General features: G+C 41.1%; 1 protein-coding gene across 1 annotated transcript; it reads right to left on the reverse strand.

Moving 5' to 3' along the window:
* Nucleotides 1-27,422, reverse strand: LOC124616441 (ejaculatory bulb-specific protein 3-like). The gene is made up of 4 exons (XM_047144749.1): nt 27,316-27,422; nt 13,955-14,174; nt 7,774-7,909; nt 1-197 (listed from the first exon to the last, which is right to left on the reverse strand). Exons 1-4 carry the CDS (start codon nt 27,420-27,422, stop codon nt 1-3), a joined length of 660 nt encoding a protein of 219 aa, XP_047000705.1.

A 27,422-nucleotide genomic window follows, 5' to 3' on the forward strand; every position in this document is an offset into this window, starting at 1 on the left:
TTAGAGGCGGATGCCGTGCTCGGCCCAGGACTTGGCGTACTTCTTCCTGTATTCTCCAGATGGGTCGTACTTGTCCAGCAACTTCTTCATGAGGTCTGGGTGGCGGTGCGAAATCTCTCCGAAGAAACCTCCGATCTTCTTGTGCTGTGTCTCAGTACACTTGGCGCAGTCTGTACGCACTATTTCGGGCAGCACCTCTGCAAAAGAAAATTCTGTTAAAATCATCGAATTTTGTTGTGCTTCGGGATGGAGGCCGGTTTTGAATTTGTAGATTGGGGTGAGCAGTGCGTAAATTGTTGACATAGTCGCTAGGGTCCTCAGGCGTCAAACACAGCTACTCCTTAATTTTTCTGGAAATACTACTGCGTCGTCTCAACCGGTCTGCCACATAATCACATTCCCAGAATCAAAACTTGTCGTTTGACATCAGGCCTGCAGTATCAAGGATGTAGCCAACGACAAAAGATGAATGACAGATCCCAGGCGTTTTAAAACATAGCCATTTGGCTAATTGAGTATACTGCAGAAGAAACTGCGCCATTAAAGAAAAACTTAGGTACCAATCAAGCTGCTACGTCTTCTAATGGGGAAACATCAAGTCAAGAACTTAATGGAACATTGGTGAAGTAAATAGTGGGCCATGTTTTACAGGTTAACTTTGTTACGAGGTCGTGTAAATGTCTGACAACAACAGGATTACGGAGAGAATTGTAAGATGTACTACATTAAGTATTAAGTGAAGAACTTAGGTTGTTTTAATTACACATATATTTAGTAGTACCGTATCTACTAGCAGAATTAAAGGTTTTAATTTCTATCTTTTATTTCCTTTCAAAACGCGTAAAGTACGTATCGCACATACACGATCTTAGGCCTAATTTTTCGGGTATACAAGTTTTGATTTATAACGTTAATTTAACTGTATTACTTTACTATATTAATATTATACATGTTTATTAGTGTTCCACATAACTTTAGTGGCTTTTGTGATCTGTAGTTAATAGAATATCATTGTTATTGCCTAAATAAATTTTGTTAAAAATATTTAAACAACCATGAGCAAGAAGTGTTTGAGCTGCCGTACGAGAGTCAGTTCTGGGGTTCTGTGCAGCTGTTGTGGCAGATGTTTACATTGGGGTGACGATAGTGCCATGGGAATTGGAGAAGTGAATGGGTCTCTTTCATGGTATTGCATATTATCTTCAAGGCATAGAAAAATAGCGGAACGGGAAGGGAACATAAGAGCCCATCGGGCTGAACTGGATAGTGCTAGGGAGGAACTGATGTGGTTAAGGGCGGAGGAGGGTGGAGACAGGTGGGAAGTGGTAGCAAGGAACAGGGGCCACTGAAAGAGAACAGTATCAGACAGTTTCATCATTGTCACAACCAATAGATTTGCCTTGTTACCTCAGTCAGCTAAGGAAGAGTCTGAACTAGATGAAAGTGTATTCAGCACTCAACAGACTTTCACTAGGAAACCAACTGTGGCAAAAAACCTAGAAAGTAGGAGGAAAGTTCTGTTGTCAGGTAGGAGCCATGAAAGAGGTGTAGGCCAGAATTTGCAGAAGAAATTAGGTGACAGGTACAAAGTCACAAGTATTTTCAAGCCCAGTGCATGTCTTAGCCAAGTGATAGAGGATGTTGGATGATTGTGCAAAGGTTTTACAAAGCAGGATCATGTTGTGGTAGTGGGTGGAGCGGGAAACAGTATTGATGGGGACCAGGGCTACAATATTAAGTGTGACCTAGTGAAAACGGCATCTGCAACGAACCATACAAATGTTGGCTTGGTTCCTGCTCTCATGCGTTATGACTGGCCCCAATTGAACAGCTTTGTCAGGAAGGTCAATATGGAGCTAGATCAGCTGCTTTGGTCTGCTACTTTTTCAAGCATAGGTTTGGTTCCAACTGATGGTATTGGTAGGTGGGACTTCACAAGACATGGCCTGCATCTCAGTAGGAAAGGGAAGGGTAAACTGGCTGGGATGATAGCAAAATCTTGAAGTGGGGGCACTGGAACTCATGGGATTACTTTTTTAGGCTAAGATCATTATCCAATCATCCTACATTGGTTGGAATCAAACTTCATGAAAAGTTCAGACAGGCAGGTACTAGGGATGTGAAAATATCACAAGATTCTCATAACAGTACAGTGGAAATAATGTTAGTATGTCACAAGATTCACATAAAAGTACAGTAAAAATAATGTTAATATATTTCATCAGAATATCAGGGGATTAAAAAACAAAGTAGATAAGCTTCTTGTTTGTACAGAAGATTTAGAAACTGAGGATGGAATAGATCTACGATGCCCGTCTGAACATCATGTAGTCACAGGTATGGAAATGGTAAATGTAGGTGGATATAAGCTTTCAGCACATGTAAGCAGAGTCACTATGGAAAGAGGATGTATGTTAAAATCAGTCATAGTGTGAAAAATTTGGGAACTAAAAAATTTTGCGCAGACCAACGCATAGAATCATGTGCATATGAGCTGAAACTAAATAAAGGCACTTTTATAATTGTAGCTGTTTCCCCATTGGGAAATTTTCAACTATTGTAGAAAAACGTGGATTATTTGTTGTGCATCCTGTCAGAAAAAGGAAACAAATTATTGTTTGTGGGGATTTCAACGTAGATTTTCTGAAAGAGTCCGATAGAAAGCTTGACCTAGAAGTATTACTTGGTTCTTTCAATTTGACATCAGTTATTGATTTTCCTACTCGGGTGGTACAGGAAATCAGCACACTGATAGATAACATTTTCATAGACGAAGATAAATTTAATTAAATAAAAATTTTTCCAGTTAAGCGTGGTCTGTCTGATCATGATGCAAAGCTAGTTACAGTATATGATATAGCTCTATACAGTAATGCAAAACAGCCCTCCAAAATAGTGTGTCCCATTAACGATTTAACACTTCAAAATTTTAGGGGAACCTTGCAACAGACTGGGATGAGGTGTACAGGGAACATGATGCTAATTTAAAATTTAACCTATTTCATGATACCTTTGAGAGTATATTTGAAAACAGTTTCCTAAGAAAACAGTGAAATATAATTGTATAATCCATGGCTTACTAAAGGGATAAAAATATTTTACAAATAGAAAAGGGAAATGTATGTTATAGCTAGGAGGAGTCATGACCTCAAAACAATGAAACATTATAAAAACTACTGCACAGTATTAAGAAAAGTTTTTAAAAAGTTCAGAAGTATGTCCTTATGTCTGAGATTAGCACATCTGATAATAAAATTAAAACAATTTGGAATACTGTGTAAAGGGAAACAGGGCAACTGAGAGCACAGGAAGACACGTTCCACATCATTACGAAATGTCGTATTCATGATCTATGAAAAAAGGATTAATTTAGTTATGTACAGAAAATTTATCATAAACTATATCACGACAAATATGCGCACTTCCGCAGCATATGTAACTCCTAAAAAGGCTGTACGCAGGGATGTCAAATATATAGCAATTGCTTTTCCAGTTTAGGCCTACAGATAACTACCTTACCATCGTACTGCTTGTGGATAAAGATACAGGTAAAAGAACACTTGCTGGAAAGACAGGCAGAGAAGACGATTTTTCGTCAAAACCCATCCTTGTTCCAAAAAAGTTAACATTTCGAAGCTGTTTACATTTTTTCGTATATACAGACGTTTAAGAATAGACCCGAAGAAAGGAATCTTATAATTATTGAGCAAATAAGACACTCTGCAGTGAAAACCGTCACTAAAACATAGGGTCGAGATTTAGCTTCCTTTCATACGAGTTGAAATTTTCATAAGGTTTTCCCACTCCCTTAGTTCTCAATGTCATCAGAAACTCAAGAAATGGGGTCAACTGTTTACGCACGCTTCTATCAGCAACCTTTAGTAGATACGCTTAGGACATGACACTGACACTTCAGGACGGAATGATAGTTACGAAAACTTTTCCAAACAGGTGGCTCAATAACCTTATACCTTAGTGGCAAAAGGAGGGGGCAGTCTTCCAGTCGACAATTCTCAACTACCTGGAAGAATAAAAGTGTGTGTAGGGCCGGGAGAAGAATTTCTCGCGAAACTAAAGCTGTAAGGGCGAGTCGTGGGTCACTCTTCGATAGCTTGGTCGGTGTAACACTTTAGACGTTCTTGGATATTTCAGTCGGTAGATCACTTGCCCGCGAAAGGCAAAAGTTGGAGTCTGGAGTTCCGGTATCGCCGTTTCATTCTGCCAAGGAGTTTCAGTATCAAAACTGTTCGGGAAGCACATAGAATTCAGAGGCAGTGGGATTTGGTACTAATATTTTCGTTCGTGTACTGCTCAGGTTTTAATGAAATACGGGAAGACATTACATCTGTCTCATCCTGAAACTTTCGCTCCATAAAAATATAAACACCAAGAATAATAAGCCACCGCTTACGAACGCCAAATTCTATGGGGAGTATGCCAGTAGATAATTAGATATAGCGGCCTACTGGGTGGAAACTAGTGCATTAATTTTATGTTGAAAGGTAATAACAAGATTTGTAATAAAATCATTTAAGTAAAATAATTCCAAACATTGAATACATGTGTAAAATTGGATAATTCACGCTCGTAGACAATGTAATTCAATACGAGACTAGCTGTTGCGCTAATAGAATTGAAGAAATATTAGGGTTCAAGTGCCTTTAGAATAAGTTAACGAAAGTCGAAACACAAGGATCCACTGGCTGAAGAAGGGCCAGGAAGTGTGGTTCTGACATTAACTAGGGAGTCATCCCGGCCTCGTACATCTGTCCGTAGCGAACTGTCATAAGGTGAGTCGAATAGCGTAGACAGAATGCCATCTTCCACTGTACAAGACTTGAGGCTAGGAAAGGAACAGATCAATTAGCGGAGAATGATAGTGGTAATCAGGCATTTACTTGTGATTAACTGAGTACGAGAAGTTAGAGCGACGTAATGTCTCTTGCTGGAAGCATTGCGAAAGTAAGTTCGCTGCGTATCCTACGACATGGAGAAGTCCAATGATATAAGCCACTCTGTCGAAGGGCAGATTGTTATAGTTCGACGCCGCGGAAAGAGCATTTATGAAACGGTGAATATGGTCGGCTTTTCACGTGATTAGGTCGTGAACCGGTACGGGAACTGTTTGAAGGTTGTGAAAAAATAATAGTTGAAATGGCTCTGAGCATTATGCGACCTAACTTCTGAGGTCATTAGTCGCCTAGAACTTAGAACTAATTAAACCTAACTAATCTATGGACATCACACGCATCCATGCCCGAGGCAGGATTCCAACCTGCGACCGTAGCGACTTTCACTTGGATTTCCATAGGATCTGTGGTAACAATTGACGGCACCATCACAGCTGTGGACCACAGTAACATTATTGCGGACCGCCTGTATCCCTTTGCGTTTGATATCTTTCCCGATAGTAATGGCATCTTCCAGCAGTATAACTGCCCGCATCACAAGACCAGAATCATGCTACATCAGTTTTAGCAGCAAGACGGTGAACTCAAATTGGTATTTTGGTCACCAAATACGTATGAAAAGACACCAAATAAACGCATCTGTGACTCTTCAGGGTGCCAGCTCCGCCACTACATATCTGCAGCCCGTGATTTACAGAAAACTCGTAGGCAGTGCGTAGAGGTTTGGTGTCATAAACCTTCACAGACCCAACTAGGACTTTGAAAAATCTTTCCAAGCACACTTCCTTATTACGTACCAACAGTGTACGAAAAGAATACTAATCAGCTGGTGACAAAATTTTGGCTCGTTAGGGTGTCTACTTGCGAGATTTGCAATTTTTTACGGTAATAACAATGAACAACTGGACGATAGAGTAGGCCTGTGACTAGCTGAATGGACTGTTATACCGCCATCACTACAGTCATTAGGCGAACTTGAAGATGTAATAGAATTGAAGCTGAGTTACCACCATGAGTAGTGTTTTAGTGTCATGTGTTATGCTTTGGTCAACCAATTAAAATTCCTTCTTTCATTTAGAGACAGTGTGTGTAGTATTTTGAGCTGATTTTTGTTCCCAGACAGCTTTGTTGATGGTACACAGGGTGGTGAGGAATAAACTGAAGAGCTTGCAAGGGAGTTGCAGATTAGGTTATGCTAATAAATAATTGTTCAGCTGATAACTCGATAAGTTGCGCAGTTCCGGAGTTAATTACCATTGTAGTTAGCTAATCAGGCGCAGATTATAGCGCAGGCTTTGCCTCGAGTTCGATACTTACTACCGTCCCATGTTCAACTTTTGTATCGCTCTCTTCTCCGGTTTTAGGAAATCAAACGAGGAACACGTTTGGCGACACCTTCTCTGGCTCGCGCAACGCCCTGATTGACCAATTTCAATGCTAATTAAGTCGGAAACGGCGCAACGTTTGGAATTTCATTCTTAACTGTTGTTTCTCAGCACAAGCTACCCTGTAACACTTTAACTAGCTTTTCAGACTGTTTCTGACCGCCCTCTATAATTGAGAACTACAGAGCAATTCATCACATGCCTTAAGGAAGAGTTAATGCTTGTGATCGGTAAACAATGTTCCATTTTAATAGATCTAATTGTTCTGTTTTTACTAGTCCACTGGTGATAAAAGTGTATAGTGTGACAACGGTGGTTTCTTCAGTGGGTACATCTGTGTGCATCCTGTGTAATAGAACATTATTATGTGAAAGAGAATCCACAGCCTCCCAAGATATGAGGTGATGTATAAAATTGTAACACCTATGTCAACTTTTCGTTGTGCTTTTGCTATAAAGCATTTGCTGCAATTAGTTCAGTTTCTTGTAGAACTTATTTCTTGGCCTCTCTACTGTCAATACAGAAAGCAGAAGGTCATATTGACAATCCTCCTACATCATAGGTTAATATGCTCCAAAGCTGTACTACTTTTGTTCGGTATTACTAATATTCTCTGTTTTAAATAGTTTTCCTGGATTTTAACGAGTAACTCCAAATGGATTTGAGTGTTGCTAATAAGGCGTAGCTATTGATCGGCATGCATATGCTGCAGCCTTAAATAGATGATGCATGATCTATAATGGAATCGGTGTCTACTGAACATTCGTTTTAAGGAGTTAGATCTTTTTAAAAGAAGTATTCTTAACCAACGCAAATACTGGTGTTGATATGGGTTTATTTCTTTCCATGGCCACACATCACTTTGTTAGTGACGGAAAAACAGTCATCGACTGTGCTGGATTTTATCGCCACTCCCGCTATCCTCTTGTTAACCACGTAAAACAAATAATATTAGATTATTCACAAAGGAAGAACATATATAGGTGGCCTGGCGTTGCGTTACAGCGTAAGGAGATAAGCTGCACAGCTAATCAAATGTGCGTGCCTCGCACAAGCTTACTGGTACCGCAGTAAACCATGATTTCTCCAATTTTATGCTGGGGACCAATAAGCACTATGTATTATGGGAGAAGAATTAAATTCCTGTATGGAATTGGAGTATGGTCTCGGAGGTTGTTCACTGTGCACAACATAGTTCTTGCAGTATCAACCACAGTAGACAGGAATTTCAGACTGACTTAAACCTTTATCCCAACCCACATTTTTATTTGTAATCAAACTTATTTAAATTTGGTTAACACTCATATTCCAATCGCCATTACTCCAGTGGGGTTCCGTTACTGCAATCTGCAGCTACGTGGTTACTGAATACAGACTCACTGCATCCACGGCACGGGCCTCATTTTAAGTGTGTGAGCTTGTCGTGTGGGCTATACCGTCCTACTGGGTAGCGGAGTGTAGACTACGATGGGGCTCACCCTTGAGCGCCTTCCCGGCGGGTCTGCACGCTGCGTCTCCTTCTTCCAGCAGGCAGCGCATCGCATCCTGGACTCGAGTTTCATCCGACAGCAGCTCCTTCAGGTCCAGGCTGTCGAACGTGGCCGGGTACTTCTCCTGCAACACAGCACACCACTCGCTGTAACCAGAGGTCTCATTGCATGCACACTAATTCGTATTTCCGAAAAAAACTGTCGATATTGCCCGTACCCTTCAAATTACCATCCTGGCAATCGCTTTAAACTGCAACTCTGAGCCTGTCGGGGAACTGAAGCCACTTTCTTCCCGAAAATGTCTCTAGCACCTTGCCAATGATCCACCTCACATAGTACATTTCTGAAGTCTTCCTTAATGAGTTGTTGAAGGCATATATACTAAAATTAGCATTGGTATGTGTGTACGCAATAAATGTTTGCTAAGTGTGTACATAAATTACACGATCAATTTTATATGCACAAAAGGTGAAAATGTCTTTAACGACCACATCCCAAAACTTTGTCACCTAACTCGGGTACAGCACCAGAAAATGAAGAAGTAGAGGAAACTTAAAAAACGACAGCGGAAATTGATCGTTGATACTGTCACTTATATTTCAAACTAGAACTCCGTTACTTTACATATACACATGCTGTGCAGGCACTTACTGTGACTCTGTTTGAGATAGAAATATAGACCCATCGCAAACAGTTACTAAATTTTAAGTTCCTCTTATATTATTATTTACGACGTAATTTGGAGGCTTTGCTCCTTCAACAGCTGCTGGTTCGCAGGTTTAGTTCTAGTTACATTGTTCTTGGAAAATGATTGATGTAGAATTGTGTAGGTTTTAAATTTGTCGCTTTTTGTTCAGAATTCTTTTGGTGGATTCATAAGACGAAATATTCCCTTAATATTTTTTGTTTACCTTTCTCGAGGGCGCTGCATTCGGACTTAACACATTCAGAGTTTACAGACATCACTACAAATGTTACACGCACCTAGCGTTTCCTCGTTAAGACAGGTATTACATAGTTTTTCTATTTATGAAGATATTAATTTTTTACAGTTTTTTACGTTAAAGTGTAATGAGTATAGCCTGTTTCTCAAATATGTCATCCATTTAATTAAAAACTCTAAAGCGTATCACAGAATTTGAATTCTGAGTGATATTGGATAAACTTCCTCGGTTTGTAATTTGATATGTTTGCAAAAATAACATTTTCTACAAAAAGAGGATCTACAGTAAATAAAACTAAGTGGAATCTGTTGAATATGATGTGGTTCGAGAGAAGAGGCAAGTTTCGCTAGGGTCCTTATTACTTTTGTGTGTTCGTTGTCAATAGTTTCGTTCAGAATGACAGCTGACTGTCGTTTTTGGTTTCTGTGTACGTCTGAGCTTTCCGTAATCCTCTACTTTATGCCTTTTGATTGCGCATTCGAAATGGTCAGTCAGGTATTCATGTTTGTCGTTGTGTGTTCTGCCTCGTGCAGAAGGATTCCAACAGTTCACTTACTGTAATTATTTGGTGGAAGGCCTCCATACGTTCTAATACTCACTCCCTGTGTCTAATATACAAGTTGTGACAACTATGCTGAAATTTATACACTCAAGCCTTAATTGAGTTTACGTTATTTGCTAATTGGGTATGATGGATTAATGAGTTACTTTTGAACGACAAACTGATATTGACCTCACATTTGTTCAGGATCCTAGTTATTCGGTAGCAGATGGGACCAATTAATGTAATACTATCGCGTGGTATGGGGCTAATAAATGGTTTACTATCGCGTGGTATGCTACTATTAAAGGTTATTCAGTTGCAGATGCATCTATTCTGGCGTGACGCCTGTGTGCCAGTCGGTGAAACCGCGACCTGCGGTAATGGTGAGCAACAGCCGACTGGACCGCTCTCCCTCCCGACCCACAACGCACGTACGTCTGTGTGTGTGTGTGTGTGTGTGTGTGTGTGTATGGGTACCGCTGACCCACACTGACTTATTGCTTTCCAAAGCCAAGTACGGTTATCTGGTTTGCATACAGCGTATCTTTGCAGCCAGTCTACTTCTGCTAGCCGGTAATCACTTCTTCGCGTAGAGATATAATTAATCTTCCCTGTAGCGCTATTTGTTTCTCCCGTTTCTCTACCAAATAACCATATTTTACTTACTTTTGTGATCGTATACATTATTTTTTAAGTCAACATCCCTTTTCCTCAACACACTCTGATCGTACAGAAACGAATGCGATTTGGTCAGAAAGTTTTTTTAACCAGTTTCTGACATTGTGCAACAATATTGCGCTAAAGTTCACTGTTTGTGGAAAATTTTAACATAAAAGAGATTTTCAACTACCATAGGCAAAAAGGCATCATGGATGCGCAGCTGCAGACCTCTATTTCACAAATGTAACATATTAATAACGAATTAGAGACTCCCTCTTCATTTTGTCTTATCACAAATACATTTTATTTGTTTGAAAGTATTTATTAACTGTATAATATGTATACAGCATAGCCATAAATAATAACCGTGGCCAGTGCGGTAGTCCGTTATCTGTCGTACAAGCCGATTTTTCTAAATGAATTTATTTTCCTGGACGACAAACATATTTGTCATTGTCGCCTTGAGTTGTGATTTGCCTATTGGATGTATGGATAAAATCGAAGTTACCTATTGCTACTACGACCTAACGTGCTTACTGTAATTGAAAATGTTAGTCGAGTTGCAATTACAGGTTATGTGGCCCTACTGACACTCGCTGATCTCTGCACGTTGTACAAGCCAGAAGAAAAATTCTGAATCCAAAACATAGTTTTAGACACATAGTCATGTGTATACAAGGACATATCATAAATTCATGATTACTATTTCACGTCGTACGATACGTTTTTAAAGAGTTTTCTCTCATTTCCACAACCACCCTCATCCCAACGAATGCATTCATTTCACATACTGCCATTGTTGAAGACTATAAAAGTAAGAAGGTTATGCACAGGTCCCTTGGTTGACGTTTATAGTGAATATTTAGCTGTCAGTAGTGGCGACGGGATCATTTCAATACATTTCATAAGTGTTTGGTAGTATCCTTACATTAGATATTCGCTGCCATTCTTAAGGTAAAAGTGAGCTTCATGATAACAATGCCACCCCTCACGTACCACGCACCTAACCATTAAAGGGGGCGGGAGGCGGGGGAGTGGAGTGGTCAGTCTTGTTTGTGCTCCTCTACGATTCAGCCACCGTACGGTTCGTGCAACCACAACACATACATATCCGTAGAGAGGCCAGACTAGCATAGGGTTCCGGAAGTAGTACAGCAACGTTTCCATGTAGTTGCAGGAGCAACAGTCTGAATGACTTATTCTGCAATCTTACATAAGCCAACAAGGAGTTGGTGTGTTGGTACTGTGATTGGCTGAAAAGGACGGGAGTTTACAGCTATTATATTTTCCGAGAACATGCCTTTTTTATCCTACGTTTATTGATGATGGTAGCCCCTTTGATAAAATATTGTGGAGGTAAAATAGTTCCCCCAGGAATTCCGGATGAGGACTACTGAACTGGTCGTTGTCATTAAGAAAAACAAATCCCTTGATCTGTAGGTCGAAACATGGAGTATCACATATTTTAAACGTAGAGGCGTCTGCAGGAGAGAAGACGAGAACAGCTACATCAGTCTTCGCACTGAATACCATAACAACAAATTATGTCTTAGCTTACGTCACTATTGTCGGTAACTACTCCTTACGGCGGAAGGGCAAGTATACATAATAGAACAGCAAAACAAGTGCGTTCACAGGAATCTCAAAAACTACGTGCTACTGCGCATTCTCAAATCAGAATGCCTATCAGTGAATGTGACAGAACCACAGTTGGAAACATGGAAGCAGAAATAGAAGAAAAATCAAAGGACAAGTCTTTAATGAAATTCAGGTCAACATAGAAATCTACCTGAATATGGAAGCAATTTTGGGTACCATGATGGAAACGACGCTGGCAGATTCACTGACTGAATAAAAATAAGTTGTCGTACGACATATTCAACTGCTGGGTGCTTATAATTAAAGTGAACCTACTCACCGTTCTGTGTGAGCTGTAATTATTGTATGGCTACGAGATGTGGTAATTATGCTAGTGCATTAATGTGGATCCTATTTATGCTGAAAAAAATAGTTTCGAATTTGCCCACAAGGTGCAACTCTATCCCTGTAAAATATCTCGCCGACGTTTCCGGCGCACACACTGAACAATTTGTGCAAATCAACATTATTCCTTTCTCATTGGTTTAACATTTTCTGCCCACGTCCTGTTCCTAATCCATTACATATGGTAACATTTCTATACTTCTTGCATTCACAGCGCCAGATTTGCACCTGGTGGCCAAAACTGGAACTAATTCTTTTTCCAGTGTAAGTGGGTTCCAATTTAAAGCAATAGGATATGTACGAGGGCAGTTCAATAAGTAATGGAACACATTTTTTTTCTCGGCCAATTTTGGTTGAAAAAATCGGAAATTTCTTGTGGAATATTTTCAAACATTCCCGCTTCGTCTCGTATAGTTTCATTGACTTCCGACAGGTGGCAGCGCTGTACGGAGCTGTTAAAATGCCGTCTGTAACGGATGTACGTTGCAAACAACGGGCAGTGATCGAGTTTCTTTTGGCGGAAAACCAGGGCATCTCAGATATTCATAGGCGCATGAAGAATGTCTACGGTGATCTGGCAGTGGACAAAAGCACAGTGAGTCGTTGGGCATAGCGTGTGTCATCATCGCCGCAAGGTCAAGCAAGACTGTCTGATCTCCCGCGTGCGGGCCGGCCGAGCACAGCTGTGACTCCTGCAATGGCGGAACGTGCGAACACACTCATTCGAGATGATCGACGGATCACCATCAAACAACTCAGTGCTCAACTTGACATCTCTGTTGGTAGTGCTGTCACAATTGTTCACCAGTTCTGATATTCAAAGGTTTGTTCCCGCAGGGTCCCTCGTTGTCTAACCGAACACCATAAAGAGCAAAGGAGAACCATCTGTGCGGAATTGCTTGCTCGTCATGTGGCTGAGGGTGACAATTTCTTGTCAAAGATTGTTACAGGCGATGAAACATGGGTTCATCACTTCGAACCTGAAACAAAACGGCAATCAATGGAGTGGCGCCACACTCACTCCCCTACCAAGAAAAAGTTTAAAGCCATACCCTCAGCCGGTAAAGTCATGGTTACAGTCTTCTGGGACGCTGAAGGGGTTATTCTGTTCGATGTCCTTCCCCATGGTCAAACGATCAACTCTGAAGTGTCGTAGGCACAAAAATCTGAACGAACTTCTCCTTCTTCATGACAACGCAAGACCTCACACAAGTCTTCGCACCCGAGAGGAGCTCACAAAACTTCGTTCTTCCTCATGCACCCTACAGCCCCGATCTCGCACCGTCGGATTTCCATATGTTTGGCCCAATGAAGGACGCAATCCGTGGGAGGCACTACGCGGATGATGAAGAAGTTATTGATGCAGTACGACGTTTGCTCCGACATCGACCAGTGGAATGGTACCGTGCAGGCATACAGGCCCTCATTTCAAGGTGGCGTAAGGCCGTAGCATTGAATGGAGATTACGTTGAAAAATAGTGTTGTGTAGCTAAAAGATTGGGGAATAACCTGGTGTATTTCAATGCTGAATAAAACAACCCCTGTATCAGAAAAAAAATGTGTTACATTACTTATTGAACTGCCCGCGTACAAGTGTCGGTGCCGTATGATTATCACATACGACACTGGGCCTCTGTGAGTAGCTGAACTTTAATGATAACAATGTGGTAGGTTATTAAGAAGACAGCTGAAGTTAGGAATGCTTACAAACTTGAAGTCATATATTCCCTATTGAAACTACAGCAGTCTAAGAAAGTGTAAAATGAGATATCTCAAATATTTGGGTACCCACGCACAGAACATCATTGTAGGAGAATGGCAGCATGGGGCCATAGCCACCAGGCTACTTATAAACTTACTAGAAAACAAAGGTCCTACAGCAGTTCCTTAGTGGTGCGCCTGAAGTACGTTTGCTACCTGAAAGCATTGTGGGCAACTGTGTATCAAGAATTGTGGGTGCTTATGGAAGACTGTGTCTGATTGAAGACTTTGCACTAGAAACGCGGAGTGGCCCTTGGCGACGAGAGGTGATGCTTACCTCGGCGGCCGCGACGAGTGCCAATGAGGCGCAGAGGAGCAGAGCTACGTGACGGTTCATGCTGGTGGTGTCGGCGCTGTGAGCTACCTGTTGTCGACTGTGCCGCAGTGACGGCTGGCGCGGCTTATATGCCGGCCTGGCGTGGCCTGGAGTGGCGGCGTATCGCTCTGGGGTTGCCGGAGGAGGGAGCGGGGGTCGATCACCCGACACCTCAGCCCCACTGGTTCACAGCGGGCCACGTCCAGTTATCACCTCCACCACCACGGCCGGTGTTCCACATTGATTACAAGCCACGACCTAGTCTCCTCAAACACTCTCCACCGCCTCACACAAATGCCGAAGACACATCAAGGTTCAGGTATCATCGTTGACTAAAGCTTTCTTATTAAATTTTGTGAGTTACAAAATAACTTTCGTTTTTTCTAGGCGAATTCTCAGTCTGTGTTGTTCCAGTTATTAGTGTTCCACACCTCAGTCGGTAGAAGAGAAATCCTTATAGCATCACTTTGTTGCATCTGTCCCTCTGGGTGCCTGTCTGTCACACTTTTCTCAAGGAAAGAATGGTTAAAAATATCAAGGTTAAATTTATATCATATTTTAATCTGTAAGGTCTCTGACGGTGAATGAGTTTAAGCTATTGGGTTAACAAGGTCAAAAAGATAAGGCCACTTATGTCACATATTTCGATACTCGCTAACTAACTCATCAAAACCTATACGGTATTTCATGTGACCTAGAAATATGAAATTTGACAAGAAACAAAATTTCACATTACAACTAAAGAAAAAAATCCGAAAATTATTAAAACGGAATTATAACACACGAAAAAAATTCTTTTGGGTTGTTTATTAAATAACTGTCTGTCTATTCATCCATCTTTTGAGACCTCTTTTCATTAGCAACAGGTAGACGTATAAATTTGAAATTTGTGACGTATTCTAAGGTCTGCAGTCCTTGGCGGTGTAATTAACGTAAGCTTCAAACTCAATGGAATCAAAAGGTATTGCTATTTATGTCACAAATTTTCGTGCTCCCAAACTGGCTCATCAAAACTATAGAGTATCTGCAAGGAAGCAAGGTCTCACTCTACATGCAAAGCAAAAAAGTCCATAATTGGTCATTTTTAATTAAATCATATCACTTCTTTCTCATTTGTTATCCGAATGCCTGCCTGTCCTGTTAAGATCCCCTTTTCTCAGGAATGTGTAGGTGTATATCTTGCCTGCATCGATATCGATAAAAAGCCAGAAATGTCTAGATTCTCAATTCCTGGTATCAATGAAATGTCTGTATAAATAATAAAGTTTGTACCAAACCCTCGGTACGTGAGTCCTACTCGCACTTCTCCGGATGTTTATTTGTTTATTTTTCTTTCGCAATGCACGAAATGGCTCTGTTGACTCATAACCAGCACCGATTCAGAAAATGTCGCTCTTGTGAAAGACAACTGGCTGTTTATTCTCAACAAATAATGAGTGCTAACGACAAGTGATCTCAAGATGATTATTTCCAGATTTCCAAAGGGCACTGACAATTTTCATCACAGATGGCTTCTATTCAGTCTGACAACCTCGTAGTTGTCCGACTGGATTCGTGACTTCCTGTTAAAACTATCACAGTGAGTAGTATCATGGGACGTCATCTACTCAAACAGAAATGGTATCTGAGGTTCTCAAATGTAACGTTATAGGCCTTCTGCTGTTCGTAATTATTTAAAGAATTTAACAGACAATCTCAGTCGCCCTATCAGTTTGTCTGGTCTATGTGAACGAATTGCAGAATAATTTCGACAAGATATCTGCACAGTTGGCCCCAAAGAAGAAATAGTGTGAAGGCCCTCTCACGACTACTAATAAATTTCATAAAATGTCGGTTATATGTTAAATAACACAGATTTAATGGTTGTAGATTTAAGAATGGGAAAAGAAATTTCGGAATTGCTAGATGACGATCATTTCAGCTTTAATAAAGGTGAAAGCACTAGAGAGGCAGTTCTGACGTTGCAATTGATAGTGGAGACAAGACTTAAAAAACATCATCCACGTTCATAGAATTTGTCGACCGGGAATAAGCGTTCCTGAATGTCGAAATGTGCAAAATGTTCGAAATTCTGAGGCGAACAGGGGTAAGATGTAGGGCAAAACGAGTAATATACAATATGTACAAGCGCCAACATGGAAAAATGAGAGTGGAAGACCATGAGCGAAGTGCTCGGAGTAAAAAGGGTGTAAGAGAGGGAGGTAGTCTTTCGTCCCTACTATTCAATCTAAACATTGAAGAAACAATGACGGAAATAAAAGAAAGGTTCAAGAGTGAGACTGAAATCCAGGTTGAAAGGATATCAATGATACGATGCGCTGACGATTTGCTGCTCTCAGTGAAAGTGAAAGAGAATTACAGAATCTGTTGAGTGGAATTAACAGTCCAATGAGTACAAAGTATGGACTGAGATTACATCGAAGAAAGACAAAAAGATGAGCGGTAGGAAAAATGACAAACTTGATATCAAAATCAGGAATCTCGAAATAGCCGAAATTAAGGAATTTTGCCACCTAGGAAATAAAATAACCGAGGACGGACGGAGCAAGGAGCACACAAAAAGCAAACTAGCACTGGAGAAAAGGGCATTCCTAGCCAAGAGAAGTCTGCTTCATTTTAAGGAAGAAATTTTTGAGAATGTACATTTGGAGAACAGCACTGTATGGTAGTGAAACATGAATTGAGGGAAAATCGGAACGGAAGTGAACCGAAGTATCTGACATATAGTGCAACAGAAGAATTAGGCGGAGTGAAAAGGTAAGGAGTGGGGAGGTTATCCGCAGAATCGGCGTTCATAGGAGTATGTGGACAAAACCGGTAAGAAGAAGGGCCAGCATGATAGGACATCTGTTGAGACATGAGGGAACTGTTTCCACGATGGAAGAGAGAACAATAGAGGATAAAAACTGTTGATGAAGAATAAGATTGGAACACATCCAGCAAATAACTGAGACGTACGATGCTAGTCTGAGACGAAAAGACTGATACAGGAGAGGATTTCGTGGTGTCGCATGAAACATCATACGAATCTGAAAAAAATAAAAAGAGAGAGATTGAACTAAATACATTGATTTTACCACTACGCACGAACTGAAAGCACTTAGGAAATGTCATAGAAGAGATGAACCAAAGACTAATTCCTTTAGAATATGCAACAGAATTACTAAGAAGACTGCACATACTACGCTTTTTCGTCCTTTTTTGTAGTATTGCTGCATATATATGATCCTTACCGGCTATGAACGGATAACGTGAGAAAAGTTCAAAGAAGGGCAGCTCGTTTTGTATTATCACGAAATAGGGGAGAGTTGTCACGGATATGAAACGCGAATTGTCTCAATCATTAAAAGCCGGCCAGGGTGGCCGAGCGGTTCTAGGCACTACAGTCTGGAACCGCGCGACCGTTACGGTCGCAGGTTCGAATCCTGCCTCGGGCATGGATGTGTGTGATGTCCTTAGGTTAGTTAGGTTTAAGTAGTTCTAAGTTCTAGGGGACTAATGACCTCAGAAGTTAAGTCCCATAGTGCTCAGAACCATTTGAACCATTTGAGCCAATCATTAAAAGATAGGCGTTCTTCGAAGTGGATACCGCTTAGAAGGATATCTGCGCTCCCTTAACATTAGGAGTGTTTTTATTTCTGTAGTTTCACTGGATAGATCAGGACGGCGTTTCATTTCTGATGCTTTCTCACACGCAGGAAAAATGTTGATGGCATCTTTACCCTCTGCCATAGATGTGCAGAGTATAACACAGACACAACGTGAAGGTTCCCTTTTCTGACCCAGGAAAACTAAGGATAAAATTGCATGTTTGCTTCCAGAAGTAAATGACTGATTTGTATCCTACGTTAAACGACGAACCCAACATAGATAAACGACAGATTCCCAGTACTAAAATTTGCCCTGTGTTGTTTCCAATCAATATTGCGCAAAAGTCTTTCTAACGTTTGGTGAAGGAAACGGGGTAAAATATCTTAGTTGAAATCGACAACTTCGGAAATATTCTCAAAGAATTAAAACTTCAAATAAACGTGAAGTTTCCTGGTCTGTAATGTTTTGACACTGTTTAGCATTATTTTATTCTTCTGTTCTGTCGACTAATACCATTATTATGACCTTCAAATGACACTGTTGCTGTGAAAAAAATGGATCCTATTTATTGATCGGTTTTGCAAAATCCCAAAATATATAAATTCGGGAGCAAGAAGTCATTCCTAGCACCGTTTCTGTCACAAGATTTAGTGCAGTCTTCGTAGTATTGCTTCTGGTTGACGAAGAAATCGCAGTCGCTCTCAAACTAAGCACAATAAAATTCATAAAATTTCGTGCCTGAATTTTTAGTACTGATGGAAACGTTTCTTTCCAAATTGGATAGACAAATACTTTTTTCCGATATCTGCTATGTAGTCTGTTATGATTATGTTGGGCTCGTTCACATTTGTTATTTAAAAATAATTGCAGGTATTGTAAGGTCTGAGGATGAGACAGAGATAAAGCTGAGATGTGTGTCAGTGTCGTCGGGTTCAAACGAGACTGACTAATTGAGATTTTAGCCTTGCAGTCACCGTGATGAGGTAGAGAAGATGGTGGTGTAAGAACGAAACGGAGGCCTGGTGCTGTTAACCGGGGTTTCGACGTCTTTGTGAGATAGTGTTGCAATGTCCGCTGGCAGACGTGGAGGCAGATTAAGCACTTCTACCGAAGTAGGGAACAGTTACGAGGGTATGCTGAAACGTAATGCCACCAAGTTTTTCATTCTGTTCTAAATATCGGTTGACTTGTTACCTGTCATGCTTATTAGACGGTCGACTTTGTCGCATCACTAACGCATGTTGTAACCCTCTGCCGTCAGAGGGTACAGAATTGAAGCGTCTAACACGGCATTGGTAACGTAACTATGTCAGTGAGTGTGAAACAGCACAGAAACCTGACGGCACGAATTTGAAGACTTCGTCCACACATAAGCTCCCTCTCCTTGAACATGAGAATAAAAGATCACACATGAGCGCAGCTACATCCGCAAAAGTCTGACACCTTGGGTTCACTGTCTCTCATTTTCCTCCATACAATCCTGATTTCAACCCATCCGATTTTCATGCTTTCAGAACTTAAACAACACCTTCAAGAGTTTAACTTTCATAGTGATGAAGCGGTGCAAGCAGAGGTGAGGTTGGACTCCATCAAAAAAGTCAAACATTCTGCAGTGACGATATGAAAAAACTGGTGTCTCGTAGAGAGAAATGTGTTCATCGCCAGGCTGACTGTTGAGAAATAAATATTTAGGCATGAGGACTGAAGATGTAGAGTATTAATAAAGTCATTTAATTAAAAAAACTGTTTAGAGTCTTTACATGAAAAATTCAGAGGCATTACTTTTTAGAATGCTAGATTTTATTTGGAAACGATGGTATACTAAATATAACTTGAATCTACCTGATACGATCATAAACAAACGTATTCTCTAATCAGTGAGTACTTCGAGATGCGGTTCCCAGAAAGTCGCAGCGATCATTGGGATGAATTTTGTGACGTACACAAGTTATTTTTACGTTCATAGCTGCCGCATTGTGATACCGAATTGTTTTTAATCGAACTGTCAAGCTTTTTATGTAATTCTGGAGAGACAAGTGGACTTAAATATGAAAACACGTTTGGATATTGATAATATGGTGACAGGATAAACCACTGTCACAAACCATTGTTAGGACAACAAATTCCACAAACGTCTACGCCACTCTACGAAACGTGACCAAACTCGATTATAATGTTTATTATTGTGACAGCCAAGCGCTAGTAATTTTGATACTGAGCTTTGACAGATGTTCGCTGATGATGCATGTATATTTATGTTTGTGTGTGTGTGTGTGTGTGTGTGTGTGTGTGTGTGTGTGTCTATGTGTGTGTGTGTGTGTGTGTGTGTGCATGTCTGTGTCTGTGGTGCGAGATGAATGAAATTTTATTATTGTACAACACGGGTTGCACACTTGGTGATTATTATCATTTACCAATCCACAGACTTGTGGCAGATTAGCTTCAGTCATTATAGCAGATATTTGCAAACACTTTGTTCGCTGGAATACAAAACCGTACGAGAGACAACCACAGAAGTGTCGTGTGTCATCTTCGAAGTCTTTTTCGTGCAGTATTACTATTGCCTAATGACGGACAGAGCAAGGAGAACATCAAAAGCAGACGAGCACTGGCAAAAAGGGCAATGATGGCCAAGAGAAGTCTACTAGTATCAAACATAGGCCTAAACTGAAGAGAGAAATTTCTTGGAATATACGTTTGGAGCACAGCATTGTATGGTAGTGAAAGATGGGCTGTGGGAAAACCGGAACAAAAGAGAATGGAAGCATTTTATTTGTGTTGCTACAAGAAAATGTTGAAAATTAGGTGGACTGGTGAGGTAAGGAATGAGTTGCTGCGCAGAATCGGAGAGGAAATCACTGACAAGGAGAAGGGACAGGATGAGAGGACATCTATTATGTTATTAGGGACTGACTTCCATGGTACTAGAGGGGACTGTAGAGGGCAAAAACTGTAGAGGAAGACTGCCCTTGGAATACATGCGGCTGATAATTGAGAACGTAGGTTGCAAGCGCTACTCTGAGAAAATTCGTGCTGGGCTGCATCAAACCAGTCAGATGACTGTTGACTCAAAAAAAAAAAAAAAAATAAAATAAAATAAAATAAACGTAGTCAAAGGATTTTCTCGGTAATGTAGTGTGGATCGATCGCCGTCCACTAATGACTCTCCCATACCACCTCTGATGCGCATCTCATGCCTCTGACTGCGATGGAGAGAGTAACCCAGAAACATTTTGTACCATATAGACCAGCGTGAAAAATGTCCTGTTTGAGACTCTTTGGTCGTAGCAGCTGCATATGGCATATGCTGTCATAGAATTTGTGCAACATTCCAACAAGGCTGCTGCTCGTCATCTATATGTTCGACTGACTCATTGAATTGTTGTCCAGTTTTTATGACACAATTCGACACAATGCTAATAATATTTTAAGCAACACGAAAACTGTCTGCACAAGGATTCACGATGTTGATGTGGACGTCCACTTAATAGTCTCGCTAATGCATAGCTTCTCATCATTAAACACCGAATTAGTGCAGTTATACCATTCCACGGATCTGCACATCATATACGGATTTGTGACTAATGCTGCTGCCTGGTATTGCCCAGTTGTTTCCACTCACACTAAAAATCAAATGGCTCTGAGCACAATGGGACTTAACATCTGAGGTCATCAGTCGACTAGAACTTAGAACTACTTAAACCTAACTAACCTAAGGACATCACACACATCCATGCCCGAGGCAGGATTCGAATCTGCCACTGTAGCGGTCGCGCGGCTCCAGACTGAAGCGCCTAAAACCGCTCGGCCACACTGGCCCGACCACGCACACTGATCGGATATATACCGCCTCTACCTAGCTGAAAGGGGCTCCATGGCATAATAGCTAATGGTAGCTGATTCATAGCTCCAGTGGCAGCTTTCGTTACGCTACAATCGGAAGCCCGATCAGTATTAAGGTGTGAGAGGATGCCTGGTACGAGGCTGCTTGTTCATAGGCCAAAATGTGTGCAAACGGTTATCGATACTCCTAGCTGACAGCGGCCCCAAGTAACAATGATCTACCTACGCAGCAGCTTCTGACTGTACATTTCAGCTTCCCAGGAATGAAACTAAGTGTCACTAGTGACCGGAACCGGAATGATGGACATTTGAACATCAGTTGAGGAATCGGCACAACCTGTAATACACAGCTGTAAAACACTTACACAACTTGTTGGATTTTCCAGCCTTCTGCAATGAGCTATCTGAGATTTAGATACTGGACTCGTGACAGCTATAATGGCGGCCCATAATTTTTTATAAAGCAGAAAAATACTGGAAACAACAGTTCCCTCTCTTAGCGGATCAAAGACAGTCGTTATAGAACACATTTCAGTACAAAAGAACTCCTAAATAACATAGGAGTCAGTCACAATTTTCTCGCGGTTTTTTTTTTTTTCACCAAAGAAGTTATGTAACTGAGAGCGTCATTATGCTACTTCCGGTGGATTGTATACGGTCACGTTCACAAGCGAAAAATACGGGTAACGTTCAATAGCTTATTAGAATTCAGTAAATGCGTCCAGCTTCGTGCGCGTTTGTCCCTTTTATCGGCCCTCAGTGCAACATCTGTGATCAGAGGTGCTGACTGTCCACTTGTCTCTGAAGATTGTGGTGGAGTAAGGGAAAGCGAGAAAAACCTGGCATACAGGAAACTGCTTGAGTAATCATATACTCGTCTAGCGGTAAGAAATTATCAAGATAAAAGGAAAGAAGACGAGAAACTTCACCGGTGGAAGAAAAGGGAACGTGAAAGAAAGAAGATGGTAGAACTGGAGACAACAGGAAAGACAAATGATGTTAGAAAATTTTATCAGTAAATTAATTGGGAAAGAAGAGCATTTAAGACGGCACCAACCTGAGTAAAAGTAAAATAGGACACTACTAACCGATGATCAAGAGGTATTGGAGCGTTGAGTAGAGTATTTCAGTGAACTATTGGATGCTTCAGAGTCCCTATCGAAGATATCCCAGTCCTTCCAGAAGATGATGACATAGTACCTCACCCCTTCCCAAGGAGAAATGAACAAAGAAATTGTTAGATTCAAGAACAATAAAGCATCAGGGACTGCCAATAGAACATCTGAACTATTGAAAGCTGGAAGAGTTGAGCTAAATCGTAGGATCTACAAGACTGTGTGCCTCATCTGGGAAAAGGAAGAGTTTCCAGAAGAATGGAATGTAGGGACAGTGCGTCTGGTGCGTAAGAAAGGAGCTCTATTTGAATGCAGCCACTACAGAGGGATAACAGCCTTTAAATATTGTACGAGTAAAGTACTATAAAATACCCTGTATAGTGGATTTTCGCCTGTAGCAGAAGACATTATTGAAAACTATCAATGCGGGTTCAGAGCAGAAAACTCAACTGCAAATTAGATATTGGTTCTCCGACAAATAGTAGAAAAGACACACGAATTCAATGTTGGTGTCCACCATCTTTTCATTGACTTTAAATTTGCGTATGACACAATAAACCTGGCCAAACTTTATGAGGCAATGAGAGAATTTCTAGTGCCTGAAAAATTATTATAGGTCACCCTAAAGCATCCCCCGTGTACCTTGCGGGTGCAGCCCAGGCTATCACCTCAGTTTCCCACTCGAACTGGGCTAAGACAAGGAGATGGGCTTTCCTACCAACTTTTCATCTTGGCACTTGAAAAAGAAGTAAGTGAAACGGGAATTCAGACAAGAGGTAAAATCCACTATAAGTCTGTACAGTTGCTGGGATATGCAGATGACTTGTATTTAATGAGCAAAACACTTAGAGATCTACAAAATACATTTTCAGCTTTGAAATTGAGTGGAGAGAAGATAGGCCTGAGAATTAATGAAGAAAATACGAAGTATATGTGTAATTGCACTAACCATCCCTTACAGCTCACGATAACCCTTGATGGAATGACATTTGAGCGAGTGGAATGTTTTACCTATTTGGGGTTAAAGATAAAAGCAAATGGGACCATCTTTACTGAAATTACCGCTCGCATAAGTACTTCTAACCGTCGCTACTTTGGAATGTTGCGACATTTTAAAGCTATCACGAGGGACAAAGTGCCGACTTAGCAAAACGCTGATACACCCAGTACTTACTTATGGCTCAGAAATATGGATAATTACAAAGCAGGGTGAAAAGAAACTGAGATCACGTGAAAGAAGTATACTGAGGAGGAATTTTGGACCTGGGGAAGGCGAAGGAACAACGAATTTTATATGGCGGATGATGTGGTAAAGTTCATAAAGATGTGTAGACTGAGATGGGCTGGACATGTAATGCGACTCGATGAAACAGATCCCGCAAGGAATGCCTGCTGCAGTGAACGTGGAGGAAGGAGAGCAAGAGTAAGTCAAACGTTGAGACGGAGCGACGAGGTTGGAGAGGACGCTGCCCGTGTCGGTTGCCGTAACTGAGGTCGAAGTCCAGAGAAGAATGGCAGAAAATTATTGAGGAGGCCAAGTCCCACCCCGGGATGTAGTGCCAATTGAAGAAGAAGAAGAACAAAGTTACCGTGTCATAACGTTTAAAATTTGTAAATGCCTTTTTGAAGGATTAGAAGCAAAGTGACGTGGTATGAGGTAATTGAATAGCAAAATTGCTTCTCTGGATCGCCGTGTTATTGGTCTATAAAAAGCAACAGCATTCAAACCTTTTTCAGCTAGGAGTCGATTTTCATCAAATAAACCATCTCTTTGAGGCTCGCAAATTAGTAAAGTGGAAAAGTACAGAATTTGCAATACACTCAATGAACAGAAAGAGGAATGAAACACTGGACAGTAAAAGGGAAAGAATAGGGTTTAGATGTGAGTGGAGTGATTGTGAATGTTCACTGTGGATCACTTAAAACTGAAAGATCCAAATAGTTCCAAAAAAAATGGCTCTGAGCACTATGGGACTCAACTCCTGAGGTCATCAGTCCCCTAGAACTTAGAACTACTCAAACCTAACTAACCTAGAGACATCACACACATCCATGCCCGAGGCAGGATTCGAACCTGTGACCGTAGTGCTCTCGCGGCTCTAGAGTGTAGCGCCTAGAACCGCACAGCAACTCAGGCCGTCTAATAGTTCCGAGTGGACAACCGATAACAGAATACTCTAATTCGTAGTTAAATACAGGCTATCCTCGCAGAGCCCCAAAGGCCTTCTAGAGTCGTATCTTTTGCGTCTTGCTAAGTACCCGGCCCGCAGATCTCCTTCACGTAATCCGAGGTCGTCCTAGTTTCCTCCAGCTTGTGTGACCCCATCAGTCGACGGTTGCCCTGAGACAAGGTGAAGGATTTGAAAGGAGCCTCCACATTCTCTTCTTAATTCGCTCTTCTGTTGGTCTCTATGTGAGTATTTCTCAAACGTTACTAACTATAGAAGACATAGATCCTCCTACAGTAGCATTATTTCAGGAATCCTTTAAAAAGGTGGGATACGTAACTCTTTCAGGGATGAGTTATATTTGAAGAACACAAATACTTGAAGGTTTCTGTTAAATATTGGGTGTTTGATATTGAATTTGGCTAGCTTCACAAATAGATTACATATGTCAGAGCGTACTCGTTGAACTGATGATTTGGCGCTAATAATCCGCCATCTTCTCTTGTCATCAATCTGTTGGTATTAGTGAACTTCATTTCTTACTCTATAGCGTTTCCACTTACGTGGATGCCATATTGATTCGCAGTTCGCTGGAAATTTCTATTACTAATAATGACACGAAATTTTCTTAGTAAAAGGGTCTGTTTAATTTAGCACAATAGGTAGCAGACATTTGTGTCTTACTTGTGAATCCACATCAAGGGTTCTTGTTTCAATATTTTTCATCTGATGTTTCATAAATCAGTTTCCTTAGCACGATCAAAATCCAAGAAGTTACGTTAAACAGTGAAACCATTGCTTGATGATTTGTAGAGTACTGATCTGACTTATACTTGTCGTACCTTTCCCGAATCCCGACTGGTATGAGGTAAGAACGTCGACCTACTTCTGTAACCTTTTCGTAAGTATTTACCTCATGATGCTTCGAATAATAGTAAAATTATACCTCTCTAGTTTCTGTAAGCTAAAAGATCGTTTTTCCTCAAGAACTTTGACGCGATATTCTAGATGAGTCTTTATCAGAACTGTTGCATAGCAGTACTTTATGAGCATGATACCGATGTAGTGACTTCACTTTCTGTAGGACATAAAAAAAATTATACCTTAGGTGCCAAACTGCAATTTTGAGCTACAGTACATCGGTGCATCTCAGAGCACACTATTTGTGAGCAGTATTGATTTACAAACGACAGACGATTTTATGCCGTAAGGAGAACGTCCATCACAAGGACAAGGAAGATTATCATATAACATATCACACTCAGAAACTCTTTGTAAATATACTCTAAGACAAACAAAAACCGACGCACCACGAGGGAATTATTAGAATGGGACGGAATTCGGTAGACGTGGTGAACATGTACAGACAAACAATTGGTTACAGTTTCAGAAAAATTGGATGGTGTATTCTGGATAAAGAGCTTCACAAATTCAGCATCTCTGACCCTTATGCAGCCAGTTATTCGACTGGGCATCGATTGATAGAGCCGTCGCCTGCCCCTTAGGGACATTCTGCCAAATTCTGTTCAACGGGTGCGGTAGACCAGGAAAATCAGAGCTAGTTGTACGGGCCTGCCCGTAGAGCTCCAAATGTTCTCATTTCGGAAGATAACCGACAATCTTGCTGGCCTAAGCAGGTGTTGCCAAGCACGAAAACAAGCAGTAGAAAGTGTTGCTGTGTGCGGGCAGACATTACCTTGCTGAAATGTCAGCACAGGATGGCTTGCCATGAAATGCAACGAAACGGTGCGTGGAATATCGTCGACGTACCACTGTGCTGTAATGTTGCTGCAGATGACAACTAAAGAAATCTTGTGTGAAAGAAACGCACCCAGACATCACTCCGGGTTGTCAGACCTTACGGTGGGAGACGGCTAGGTTAGTATCCCACCGCTGACCAGGATGTCTCCCGACACTTCGTCAGCCTAGAATCTCACTGATTCTTCAGTCATCAGTGATGAGTCCCGTTTCGCACTGAGCCCCGATGACGAGAGTAGACGTGTCTGGTGAAGCCCCAGACCTCACTGGAGTGTTCGACAACCAGGAGTGATGGTCTGGGATGCCACGTTATTTCATACCAGGTTCTCTTTGGTAGTCACCCGCGGCACCCTTCCAACACAGAGGTATGTCGATGATTTTCTACTACCCTGTTTTATTGTCCTTCGTGGCGAGCTATCATGGACCTACATTTCAACCAGGTTATGCCTGTCCGCACACATCGAGAGCTTCTATTGTTGTCTCCGTGCTTGCCAAACCCTACCTTTCCTCAATCTGCAATCTTTGGAACATTATGGGCGGGTGCCTTCTACCATGTATGGATTTTGACGATCTAACGCCTCAGTTTGACAATAGAAGGACGTACAACAACTCTGTCAATTAGTGCCAAGAAGAATAACTGTCTGCATAAAGCGGACTAACGCGATTTTGGCTTGCCCAATTTGTGAAGCTCTTTCTCTTGACCAACTCATTGATTTCTTCTGAAATTATAAATATTTGCTTTTCTGTTCATAAAAATCACATCTACCGATTTCCGTTCCATTCGAGTAATTCCTTCGTGGTGTACCGGTTTTTCTTTCTTTTAGGGTGTATTATCGGTAATATTTACTAGGCTTTGCGGTCCGAAGTTGTTGAATAAAAGCCTGCATAAAAGTGTCCTGCACATGCATCAGTCCTTATAGTCTTGGATGAAAGGATATTCTTATAGCCGGCCAT

This window comes from Schistocerca americana, chromosome 5 (genome assembly GCF_021461395.2).
Source record: "Schistocerca americana isolate TAMUIC-IGC-003095 chromosome 5, iqSchAmer2.1, whole genome shotgun sequence".
NCBI lineage: Eukaryota > Metazoa > Arthropoda > Insecta > Orthoptera > Acrididae > Schistocerca > Schistocerca americana.

Excerpts from the sequence above, each read along its gene's own strand:
- LOC124616441 (XM_047144749.1), bottom strand. The coding sequence starts at position 27,422 with ATGGCCGGCTATAAGAATATCCTTTCATCCAAGACTATAAGGACTGAT. Across the intron at positions 14,175-27,315 it reads ACTTCGGACCGCAAAGCCTA|TGGGGCTGAGGTGTCGGGTG; the intron begins GTAAATATTACC and ends GCTGTGAACCAG. Across the intron at positions 7,910-13,954 it reads CACTCGTCGCGGCCGCCGAG|GAGAAGTACCCGGCCACGTT; the intron begins GTAAGCATCACC and ends GCTGTGTTGCAG.